Here is a 13,135-nt window from a genome sequence, read left to right as displayed (position 1 = left end):
TTTGTACAAAAGGCGCACCAGATTATAGGGGGCATATTATTATCTTTTTTCTCAATGTAAAACACTGTCAGGTTCAAACACTGATGACATCTATTAAACAGACGAGAAGCAAGGAATCATGCAGAGACAGAGTTCAATTTGGCTCAATTGAGGAGACACGTTTTTTTAGGCTGCACTCTAGTTGCAGATCCAAACTACGTTCTAAAAGTCCAGCCCGCGTGCTTCCTCTATTTATTTGGGAGGTCCCTGGTTACATCATTGAAGCTGTCGCTGAGGGAAGGGGGTAATCTCGACAGCTCCAGTTAGACACAATATATGATTATACAAGAAATGCAAATGTGTTGACACTGGTGATATCGCCTTGTCTCTGCTCTGTCTGCGTCACGGCGGTGTTCGGCCTTGGCAGTCAGCAGGCCGTTCCTGGACACAGACACTGATACAAGACTGGCTTGCAATCTTTTGGATTGCCAGCTTTGCACAGACAAAGAAAAATACAATTTCAGCACAATTGATACTAACTATAGCAACGGCCCTTAAGCATAAGAGTTGTGTGATAACACATACATAATTATTCTAACAAACACTTCCTTGTGATCTACATAACATGTAATTGTGGTTCTTTGGTCAAAATGTTGCGTAGATGATGTTTTACAGACCATCTTCAAGCTGTTTTCTGACAGTCGCTTCAGGATGCGCCGTTTTGTGGGCGGTCTTATTTACGTGGCTCACCTTCGACGGCGTCTTCTCCCCGTCATCTTTGTTGTAGCGGTGTAGCGTGCAAGGACGGGAGTGGAAGACGTGTCAAAAGATGGCGCTAACTGTTTTAATGACATTCAGACTTTACTTCAATCAATAACGGAGCAGCGTCTCCTCATCCGTGACTCACTAGTGCAACAACAACGCCGGAAATGTGTCCCGTGAAAAACCGTCCGACCGGATCTCTCTAATAATTAAAGTTCCTTGGGTGAATTATGTAAACTCACTTCCTGCCTTGTTCCTTCCTTTCTGCTGAGCTTTTACCCCATCTCACTAAAGCAGTTAGAGTAACATTTTTTTAATGTTTTCAATGCACTCAACTGTAATCCAAACACGGAAGTGTCAAGTGAAGCGGCAAATCGCACCAGCAGCCATTTGTTTCAGTAATGTCGTTTCACTGCGATCGAAGATAAAATAGTCTTTTCTTGTCGGGGGAGTGACTTGCCATGGCTTTGGATCTGAGATTTCCATAATGTAACCTTTTCTTTGTGCATTTCTGCTCGCTATTTTCCTGCTTGTGGCTCCACAGTAACTAAACGCCATCATTCCCTCACGCTACGGAATGGACCGAGGTTCAAAAAGGAGTCAGAACGCATGCAAAGGAATGTTTTGTTAACGCGTTATTATGGCGTAACTTTGACGGCCATAGTTTTAACATGTTTTGTTACTATTATTATTAGGGATGTCCGATAATGGCTTTTTTGCCGATATCCGTCCGATATTCCGATATTGTCCAACTCTTAATTACCGATACCGATATATACAGACCTGGACATAGTCTGGACTGTATACAAATGCTTATTTTGAAAATGTAATTTTGTTTTACAGATTATGTGCAATCTGTTGTTGAAGTTCCCAAATTTTGAGTGTACATAAATGAAGGTGTGTGTTGCTGAGCCCCCGACTTGGACATAATCTGGACTGGACCTGGTTTTTAAGAACCCTTTAAACAATATAATTTCATGGACAACCAGGTCTGGTGAAGATAAGGTCCTTTTTAAAAAAAATTAATAAAATAAAAAAAACAATATAAAAACAGTTACATAGAAACTAGTAATTAATGAAAATGAGTCAAATTAACTGTTAAAGTTTAGTACTATTAGTGGACCAGCAGCACGCACAATCATGTGTGCTTACGGACTGTATTCCTTGCAGACTGTATTGATATACACTACCGTTCAAAAGTTTGGGGTCACCCAAACAATTTTGTGGAATAGCCTTCATTTCTAAGAACCAGAATAGACTGTCGAGTTTCAGATGAAAGTTCTATTTTTCTGGCCATTTTGAGCGTTTAATTGACCCCACAAATGTGATGCTCCAGAAACTCAATCTGCTCAAAGGAAGGTCAGTTTTGTAGCTTCTGTAACAAGCTAAACTGTTTTCAGATGTGTGAACATGATTGCACAAGGGTTTTCTAATCATCAATTAGCCTTCTGAGCCAATGAGCAAACACATTGTACCATTAGAACACTGGAGTGATAGTTTCTGGAAATGGGCCTCTATACACCTATGTAGATATTGCACCAAAAACCAGACATTTGCAGCTAGAATAGTCATTTACCACATTAGCAATGTATAGAGTGTATTTCTTTAAAGTTAAGACTAGTTTAAAGTTATCTTCATTGAAAAGTACAGTGCTTTTCCTTCAAAAATAAGGACATTTCAATGTGACCCCAAACTTTTGAACGGTAGTGTATATTGATATATAATGTAGGAACCTACCAGAATATTAATAACAGAAAGAAACAACCCTTTTGTGTGAATTGGGGGGGGGGGGGGGGGGGGGTTTGGGTTGGTGCACTAATTGTAAGTGTATCTTGTGTTTATGTTGATTTAAAAAACAAAAAAAAAACGATACTGATAATAAAAAAACGATACCGATAATTCCCGATATTAGATTTTAAAGCATTTATCGGCCGATATTATCGGATATCTCTAATTATTATTAATGATTTAATGGTAGTTTGTTGATGAAAATTCTAATCCCTTATTTTGTCCCTATTTTCCATATATAGTACGCCGTATGAAGGCCTTCACATTTCTTACATACGGTCTTTGTCTTTGTCACATGTCCGTCCTTCACATAGTCTTTGAAGCGGATCAAGCGGTCGGACAGGAGAGGAGCAGAATCCGTCACCGAGGAGAAGTTCACCATTCTCTTCGAGTCCCAGTTCAGCGTCGGAGGCAATGAGCTCGTCTTCCAAGTGAAGGTACACAAACGGACGATGATTAGAACAGTGATGAATAACCACTAAATGTAAAAAAAATTGTTATTGATCTTGGTCTCTCCTAACAGACATTGTCACTGCCGGTAGTGGTGATCGTCCACGGGAGCCAAGACAATAATGCCACGGCCACGGTGCTGTGGGACAACGCTTTTGCTGAGCCAGTAAGTAGACACACATCACCTTCCACTCACAACACACACATTATGACATTAACACAATCATCTCTGACTGGTAGTAGATTCTCAAAAACTAGTGTTGTCCCGATACCAGGTACCAAAATGTATTTCGGTACTTTTCTTTTCTACATTAAACATATGTTTCTTAGTGCAAGTTTGTCCTTAAATAAAATAGTGAACATACAAAACAACTTGTCTTTTAGTAGTAAACAAACAAAGACTCCTAATTTAGCTGCTGACATATGCAGTAACATATTGTGTCATTTATCTATTCTATTATTTTTGTCAAAATTATTAAGGACAAGTGGTAGAAAATGAATTATTAATCTACTTGTTCATTTACAGTTAATATCTGCTTACTATCTCATTTAACATGTTTTATCTACACTTCTGTTCAAATGTAATAATCACTTATTCTTCTGTTGTTTGGATGCTTTACATTAGTTTTGGATGATACCACAAATTTGGGTATCAATCCGATACCAAGTAGTTACAGGATCATACATTGGTCATATTCAAAGTCCAGGGACATATTTCCTGAGTTTATAAAGATAATATAGATTTTTAAAAAACGAAAGAAGATTTTGTCATGCTACAAAATATCGATGTAATAATAGTAGTATCAACTAGATACACTCTTGTACTTGGTATCATCACAGTGGATGTTAGGTGTAGATCCACCAATAGCGTTTGTTTACATTGTAGCGTCCCGGAAGAGTTGGTGCTGCAGGGAATTCTGTGAATTTGTACTGTAGTGTTTATGTTGTGTTGCGGTGAAAATATTCTCCCAAAATGTGTTTGTCATTGTTGTTTAGTGTGGTTTCACTATATGGCACATGTTTATGACAGTGTTGGCGTTGTTCACACGGCCACCCTTAGTGCAGGCATGTGATTTTTCCGTCTAAAGTCGGAATTCCGTCTTTTTTAATCTCGGGGAAAAAAAAAAAATTATCTCCCGTTTTTCAGTTTTTTTTTTCCGACCCTAAATCAAGATTCGAGACGTAGTTTATACTACGCCGTAGTTGATTGGTCGATATGTTCCTTGTGACCAATCAGGACATCTGTTATGAATGATGACGTTAATAACGTCATCATTCATAATGGTTATTACCGCCATTTTCCATATGTAAACGATGTCGGTTCTCGAGAGAAAGGACGCTTTACGAGTAAAAGAAATTGATAAACATGTCAAAAATAAGTTTCGATGGGACTGGATGGAAAGGGAAATCACTGATACTGTTGGGAAGAAGGAAGTTACGACTTTGTTCTGTGATTTTATTCGGAAAATCGATCGTCCCGGAAAGGTTTTGTACACGTGGTGTCATGATAATATTGACCATGGATCACGAGGTTTCAAGGCTTTGGAAGTACATGCGAAACGCCAAAAACATATGAAACAACTTGAAGCAAGGAAAACAAACTTTTCACTAGCTGGTACTTTTGGATGTCAACCGAAAGTGAGCAAACCTTACGGACTTCATCCTTTGTTTTGTCAGTGGTGTAACAATCTTGAAGGTAAATATTTTCACGCTTGTTTTATGCAATATGTCAGTGTCCTCACATTATTATTATTTCCTATTTTCAAATATGAGTAAACAATACTAAACATGTTTAATTATTTTCATAAATGTATATCCTATTTTGGCAGAAAAAAATTGGTATTTTGTTATATTTATCCAAAAATCCAAAAAAGAAGCTACAAAAGCAGAGACCAAAAGGAAAATGCAGGCTGCTCAGAAATTTGCAAGGAAAGCTCATGTTAGGGCTCTCCGAGGAAGCTAATGTGTGAAGTGAACTGAAGTAATGTGGTAATACTGTAAATAAACTGTAGATAATAACACTGATCAATGTGACACCTGGGGATGTGAAATGAACACAAGATGTAAATATTAGTGACTAAATACTGTTGGGACTGAACCATATACAGTGATTCATTAGGATAATTGGGTTATGTATGTTCTATTAATGATGTTTTCATGTCTTTAAACACTATAATATTTTCTTCAAATGGTGCTGTCTTTGTTAATTTTAGCATGCTAAATTGGTGAAAAACCCCAGGTGCCCCTTCATCCCCCAGACCCTCGGAAATTTTTTCAGTCTTTTTCATTGTGGTCAAATCACATGCCTGTTAGTGTGACATGTATAGCTGTTGAGTAAGTCTACCCTTCATGCACTTGTGTGTAGTGTGTTCAAAGTTAAATTGGTTGTCCGAATGGTCGATGATTGATCATAGGGTGGTGTTGTCTTGACTTTGTCAACTTCAGTCCATTTTAACTTAGACTTAGACTTAGACTTCCTTTTTATTGTCATTCAAATTTGAACTTTACAGTACAGACAAGAACGAAATTTTGTTGCATTAGCTCATGGTAGTGCAGGATAAACCTTCAGTCCATTTTAACACGTCAGAAGTCAGGATTACGGTGTGTTGTGGTATGTAGTGAAGCATGTATAGATGTCACTCGTCCTACTGGGATGATTCTTGAAATAACTGTACTTGACTCATCTCCATGGAGACATGGATTAATGATTTAAAAGGTGTTACAAAACTGCAGACTGCGGTTAGTCATTTGGCGCTGTCTTAAAGCGTGGCGACGCCAATGGGTGGGGGACCGGTACTTTTTAGAGGCGGTATAGTACCGAATATGATTCATTAGTATCGTGGTACGATACTAATACCGGTATATCGTACAACCCTATCAAAAACAGTAAAGCATTCCAGTCATACTAAGGATCGTTGATATGTGTTTTGCAGTAAACCCTTAAAAACAGAAGTGTTTCTGTCTTATAGAGCAGTGGTCCCCAACCACCGGGATCGATTGGTATCGGGCCGCACAAGAAATAAAAAAAATTATATATTATATATTTATATATATATAAAATTAAAGGCCTACTAAAATGATTTTTTTTTTTTTAAACGGGGATAGCAGATCCATTCTATGTGTCATACTTGATCATTTGGCGATATTGCCATATTTTTGCTGAAAGGATTTAGTATAGAACAACGACGATAAAGTTCGCAACTTTTGGTCTCTGATAAAAAAAAGCCTTGCCCCTACCGGAAGTAGCGTGACGTAGTCGGTTGTTCGCCTCCTCATATTTTCCTACTGTTTTCAATGCAGCGAGAGCGATTCGGACCGAGAAAGCGACGATTACCCCATTAATTTGAGCGAGGATGAAAGATTCGTGGATGAGGAACGTTAGAGTGACGGACTAGAATGCAGTGCAAGACATATCTTTTTTCGCTCTGACCGTAACTTAGGTACAAGCTGGCTCATTGGATTCCACACTCTCTCCTTTTTCTATTGTGGATCACGGATTTGTATTTTAAACCACCTCGGATACTATATCCTCTTGAAATTGAGAGCCGAGAACGCGAATTGGACATTCACAGTGACATTTATCTCCACGACAATACATCGGCGAAGCTCTTTAGCTACTGAGCTAACGTGATAGCATCTGGCTCAAATGCAGATAGAAACAAAATAAATAAATCCCTGACTGGAAGGATAGACAGAAGATCAACAATACTATTAAACCATGGACATGTAAATACACGGTTAATAATTCTCAGCCTGGCAAAGCTTAACAATGCTGTTGCTAACGACGCCATTGAAGCTAACTTAGCAACCGGACCTCACAGAGCTATGATAAAAACATTAGCGCTCCACCTACGCCAGCCAGCCCTCATCTGCTCATCAACACCCGTGCTCACCTGCGTTCCAGCGATCGACGGCGCGACGAAGGACTTCACCCGATCATTCGTGCGGTTGGCAGCTAGCGTCGGCTAGCGCGTCTGCTATCCATCTCAAAGTCCTCCTGGTTGTGTTGCTGTAGTCCGCTGCTAATACACCGATCCCACCTACAACTTTCTTCTTTGCAGTCTTCATTGTTCATTAAACAAATTGCAAAAGATTCGCCAACACAGATGTCCAGAATACTGTGGAATTATGAGATGAAAACAGAGCTTTTTTGTATTGGATTCAAAGGTGTACCAATACTTCCGTTTAACTAGTGACATCACGCGCATACGTCATCATACAAAGACGTTTTCAACCGGAAGTTTAGCGGGAAATTTAAAATTGCACTTTATAAGTTAACCCGGCCGTATTGGCATGTGTTGCAATGTTAAGATTTCATCATTGATATATAAACTATCAGACTGCGTGGTCGGTAGTAGTGGCTTTCAGTAGGCCTTTAAATCAGCTGTAAAATACACTAAAAACAAGTATATGTCATCCAATTTGTTTCTCATCTCTTGGTTACCTTGTTAGGCTTCCTTATCCATGAAAATATTGGGTTTTAATATTTTTGGTGTGGGCCATTGGGCCTTTTTTTTGTCAGTATACCACTCTATTTCAATTTAAACAATGGTAAAATGAACCTCAGGAGAATCGTATAAATAAATAAAAGTCTTTGTTAGTTTTTGTACTGGATAACAAGGTAAAATGAGAATCCCCTAAAGCTCACATGATTGGGAGAGGAGCTGGCTGTCAGTGTGTTCAGTTTTGGCTCTTATTATTGCTTTATAATATTATTTTTATAACTGGGTCGAAACCGACCCTAACAACACCAAGGTCATAATTTCAACCAGAGCATTTTATAATTTAGTGAAAAAAATAATAATTATTGTTATTTTGTTGAAATAGAGGTTCCTGACAAAGTCAAAAAGCCTTGATACAAAAAATACATTAATGTGGTTCTTTTATGCATTTAAAAACTAATACGGGTCAGTGCCGATCCTGGTGTGACGTTCAGCAGCCCCCACACCTGGCAGGAGGTGAGCAATGCCCAGGCTCGAGCGTCGGAGCACCACATGGGCGTCTCTGAAAGAGAATTATGTCTGGCTGACTTAGCGCAGCAGGGCGGCAACATTTCAAGCATGCGGTCGATAAGTGTTGCGCTATGGTGTCTAACGCACTGACTCATTCTTCTTCTATCATTCCTTACTTTAAAGGCCTACTGAAAGCCACTACTACCGACCACGTAGTCTGATAGTTTATATATCAATGATGAAATCTTAACATTACAAAACATGCCAATACGGCCGGGTTAACTTATAAAGTGCAATTTTAAATTTCCCGCTAAACTTCCGGTTGAAAACGTCTATATATGATGACGTATGCGCGTGATGTCACGGAGAGAACGGAAGTATTGGTACCCCATTGAATCCAATACAAAAAAGCTCTGTTTTCATCTCATAATTCCACAGTATTCTGGACATCTGTGTTGGTAAATCTTTTGCAATTTGTTTAATGAACAATGGAGACTGCAAAGAAGAAAGTTGTAGGTGGGATCGGTGTATTAGCGGCTGGCTGTAGCAACACAACCAGGAGGACTTTGACTTGGATAGCAGACGCGCTAGCCGACGCTAGCCGCCGACCGCACGGATGATCGGGTGAAGTCCTTCGTCCTTCCGTCGATCGCTGGAACGCAGGTGAGCACGGGTGTTGATGAGCAGATGAGGGCTGGCTGGCGTAGGTGGAGCGCTAATGTTTTTATCATAGCTCTGTGAGGTCCCGTTGCTAAGTTAGTTTCAATGGCGTCGTTAGCAACAGCATTGTTAACCTTCGCCAGGCTGGAAAGCATTAACCGTGTATTTACATGTTCATGGTTTAATAGTATTGTTGATCTTCTGTCTATCCTTCCAGTCAGGGATTTATTTATTTTGTTTCTATCTGCATTTGAGCCTGATGCTATCACGTTAGCTCAGTAGCTAAAGAGCTTCGCCGATGTATTGTCGTGGAGATAAAAGTCACTGTGAATGTCCATTTCGCGTTCTCGACTCTCATTTTCAAGAGGATATAGTATCCGAGGTGGTTTAAAATACAAATCCGTGATCCACAATAGAAAAAGGAGAAAGTGTGGAATCCAATGAGCCAGCTTGTACCTAAGTTACGGTCAGAGCGAAAAAAGATACGTCCTGCACTGCACTCTAGTCCTTCACTCTCACTTTCCTCATCCACGAATCTTTCATCCTCGCTCAAATTAATGGGGTAATCGTCGTTTTCTCGGTCCAAATCTCTCTCGCTGCATTGTAAACAATAGGGAAATGTGAGCAGCCCTATCCCCTGTGACGTCACGCTACTTCCGGTATAGGCAAGGCTTTTTTTTTATCAGCGACCAAAAGTTGTGAACTTTATCGTCGTTGTTCTCTACTAAATCCTTTCAGCAAAAATATGGCAATATCGCGAAATGATCAAGTATGACACATAGAATGGATCTGCTATCCCCGTTTAAATAAAACAAATTCATTTCAGTAGGCCTTTAAGGCTGTTTCTGTATAGATCTGTCCTTCAGGATGTCAGTAGCTTTAATGCTAATGAGCTGTGTTTGTTTCCAACAGTTTCTCAAAAAGTACTTTTGTGCACTTTATGTACTTTTTATGCATACGGTAGTTTACACTGTAACTGTGCACCTATCCTATGTATTACATGCCATATACCACAAACAACAAGGTAAGATTAAGGAGTTAGACCAGGGGTGTCAAACTCATTTTAGATCGGGGGCCACATCGATCAATCAATCAATCAATGTTTATTTATATAGCCCTAAATCACAAGTGTCTCAAAGGGCTGCACAAGCCACAACGACATCCGCGGTTCAGCACCCACATAAGGGTAAGGAAAAACTCACAACCCAGTGGGACGTCGATGAGAATGACTATGAGAAACCTTGGAGAGGACCGCAGATGTGGGTAACCCCCGCCCTCTAGGGGAGACCGGATGCAATGGACGTCGAGTGGGTCTGACATAATATTGTGAAAGTCCAGTCCATAGTGGATCTAACATAATAGTGAGAGTCCAGTCCATAGTGGATCTAACATAATAGTGAGAGTCCAGTCCATAGTGGATCTAACATAATAGTGAGAGTCCAGTCCATAGTGGATCTAACATAATAGTGAGAGTCCAGTCCATAGTGGGGCCAGCAGGAGACCATCCAGAGCAGAGACGGGTCAGCAGCAAAGAGATGTCCTCAACCGATGCACAGGCGAGCGGTCCACCCCGGGTCCCGACTCTGGACAGCCAGCACTTCATCCATGGCTACCGGACCTGTTCCCCCCCTCCACAAGGGAGAGGGGGGGCAGAGGAGAAAAGAAAAGAAACGGCAGATCAACTGGTCTAAAAGGGGGGTCTATTTAAAGGCTAGAGTATACAAATGAGTTTTAAAGGCTTACTGAAATGAGATTTTCTTATTTAAACGGGATAGCAGGTCCATTCTATGTGTCATACTTTATCATTTCGCGATATTGCCATATTTTTGCTGAAAGGATTTAGTAGAGAACATCGACGATAAAGTTTGCAACTTTTGGTCGCTGATAAAGAAAGCCTTGCCTGTACCGGAAGTAGCGTGACGTCACAGGTTGTGGAGCTCCTCACATCTGCACATTGTTTACAATCATGGCCACAAGCAGCGAGAGCGATTCGAACCGAAAAAGCGACGATTTCCCCATTAATTTGAGCGAGGATGAAAGATTCGTGGATGAGGAAAGTGAGAGTGAAGGACTAGAGGGCAGTGGAAGCGATTCTGATAGGGAATATGCTGTGAGAGGCGGGAGGGACCTGATATTCAGCTGGGAATGACTAAAACAGTAAATAAACACAAGACATATATACTCTATTAGCCACAACACAACCAGGCTTATATTTAATATGCCACAAATTAATCCCGCATAACAAACACCTCCCCCCTCCCGTCCATATATCCCGCCAATACAAATCAAACACCCTCACAACACACTCAATCCCACAGCCAAAAGTACCGTTCACCTCCACAAAGTTCATACAGCACATATATTTCCCCAAAGTTACGTACAGTACGTGACATGCACATAGCGGCACGCACGTACGGGCAAGCGATCAAATGTTTGGAAGCCGCAGCTGCGTACTCACGGTACCGCGTATCCAACTCAAAGTCCTCCTGGTAAGAGTCTCTGTTGTCCCAGGCCAATGGTAAAGCTTGTCCCAGGCCAATGGTAAAGCTTGACTGTCATCGTTTGGGAATGTAAACAATGACACACCGGCTACGTGGTTGTGTTGCTGCAGCCGGCCGCTAATACACCGCTTCCCACCTACAGCTTTCTTCTTTGCTATCTCCATTGTTCATTAAACAAATTGCAAAAGATTCACCAACACAGATGTCCAGAATACTGTGGAATTTTGCGATGAAAACAGACGACTTAATAGCTGGCCACAATGCTGTCCCCAAAATGTCCGCTACAATCCGTGACATCACGCGCAAACGTCATCATACCGAGACGTTTTCAGCAGGATATTTCGCGGGAAATTTAAAATTGCACTTTACTAATCTAACCCGGCCGTATTGGCATGTGTTGCAATGTTAAGATTTCATCATTGATATATAAACTATCAGACTGCGTGGTCGGTAGTAGTGGGTTTCAGTAGGCCTTTAAAATGGGACTTAAATGCTTCTACTGAGGTAGCATCTCTAACTGTTACCGGGAGGGCATTCCAGAGTACTGGAGCCCCAATGGAAAACGCTCTATACCCCGCAGACTTTTTTTGGGCTCTGTGAATCACTAATAAGCCGGAGTTCTTTGAACGCAGATTTCTTGCCGGGACATATGGTACAATACAATCAGGATGGAGCTAGACCGTGTAGTATTTTATACGTAAGTAGTAAAACCTTAAAGTCACATCTTAAGTGCACAGGAAGCCAGTGCAGGTGAGCCAGTATAGGTATATATATATGTATATAAAGGTATATACAGTATAGGCATAATATGATCAAACTTTCTTGTTCTTGTCAAAAGTGTAGCAGCCCGCATTTTGTACCAACTGTAATCTTTTAATGCTAGACATAGGGAGACCCGAAAATAATACGTTACAGTAATCGAGACGAGACGTAGCGGACGCATGAATAGTGATCTCAGAATTTTAGAAAATCTACTCCCAAGTGGGCCGGACTGGTAAAATCACGGCACGATAACTAAAAAATAAAGACAAGTTCAGATTGTTTTCTTTGTTTGAAAACAGAACAAGCACATTCTGAAATTGTACAAATTGTAACGATCGGGTCGCATGGTTATGCGGAGGTCCTTCTCCCAAGATGCAGACGGAACACTCCGGACGGAGCGTGCAGGTGGGACATGATTTATTTCTCATAAATCACGCAGGAAAAACAGGTAGCGCAAAAGCGTGCCGATAGCACGGATGGCAAAGCTAAGAAGAGCATAGCGTGGAAGCTAGCATACAAAACAGGAATCGAAACTAACCGTCGTTAATCGTTGCGTGATGCAAACAAGGAAGCCAGACAGTGTGTGGCGAGCAACGTGAATAATAGCTCTCTGATTAGTGCCTGGCAGCAGCTGAAACCAATCAGCACCCATGGTAACGGAAACACAAACCCAGGGGTGCAGAAAACAGAACTGAGGTAGTCAAAACTAACAGACCAAAAACATGATCCGGGCAACGGATCATCACTGCAAAAACTGAAATCTAAGTAAGATTAAATATCTCAATTTGCTTATTTTCTGTCTGATAAGATAATTCTTCTCACTAAGCAGATTTTATGTTAGAGTGTTTTACTTGTTTTAAGTGTTTTGGTCCTAAATGATCTCAGTAAGATATTACAGCTTGTTGCTGAGATTTGATGACCTACCGTAATTTCCGGACTATAAGCCGCTACTTTTTCCCCTCGTTCTGGTCCCTGCGGCTTATACAAGGGTGCGGCTTATTTACGGCCTCTTCTTCTCCGACACCGACGAAGAGAATTTCGGTGGTTTTAGTACGCAGGAGGAAGACGATGACACAATGATTAAAGACTGACTTTTCATATACCGGTAGGCTGGTTATTTTGATAACGTTCAGGCGAGCACTTTGTATTACTTTGCACCGTTGTATTATTTGTACTCTGCACGAATGCTGTTCGCCATGTCAAAGATGTGAAAGTTTGATTGAATGATTCAAAGATTTTTTGTTAATAAATGGGACGCTTTGCGTTCCCAAACAGTCATCT

At 40.7% G+C, this 13,135-nt stretch overlaps 1 protein-coding gene across 1 annotated transcript in view; it reads left to right on the top strand.

The window, feature by feature from the left end:
* The window catches only part of LOC133652645 (inactive phospholipase C-like protein 2), a 357,479-nt gene that overhangs the window by 59,997 nt on the left and 284,347 nt on the right, over window positions 1-13,135 (top strand). The window contains exons 10-11 of the mRNA XM_062051612.1: window positions 2,844-2,966; window positions 3,053-3,145. Coding sequence (XP_061907596.1) covers window positions 2,844-2,966; window positions 3,053-3,145 — 216 coding nt within the window. The remainder of the gene's footprint in view (window positions 1-2,843; window positions 2,967-3,052; window positions 3,146-13,135) is intronic.

This window comes from Entelurus aequoreus, linkage group LG06 (assembly GCF_033978785.1).
Source record: "Entelurus aequoreus isolate RoL-2023_Sb linkage group LG06, RoL_Eaeq_v1.1, whole genome shotgun sequence".
In the NCBI taxonomy this organism is placed as follows: Eukaryota; Metazoa; Chordata; class Actinopteri; order Syngnathiformes; family Syngnathidae; genus Entelurus; species Entelurus aequoreus.
Note: the sequence above shows the minus strand (reverse complement) of the source record. Positions and strands in the feature narration are given on the sequence as shown.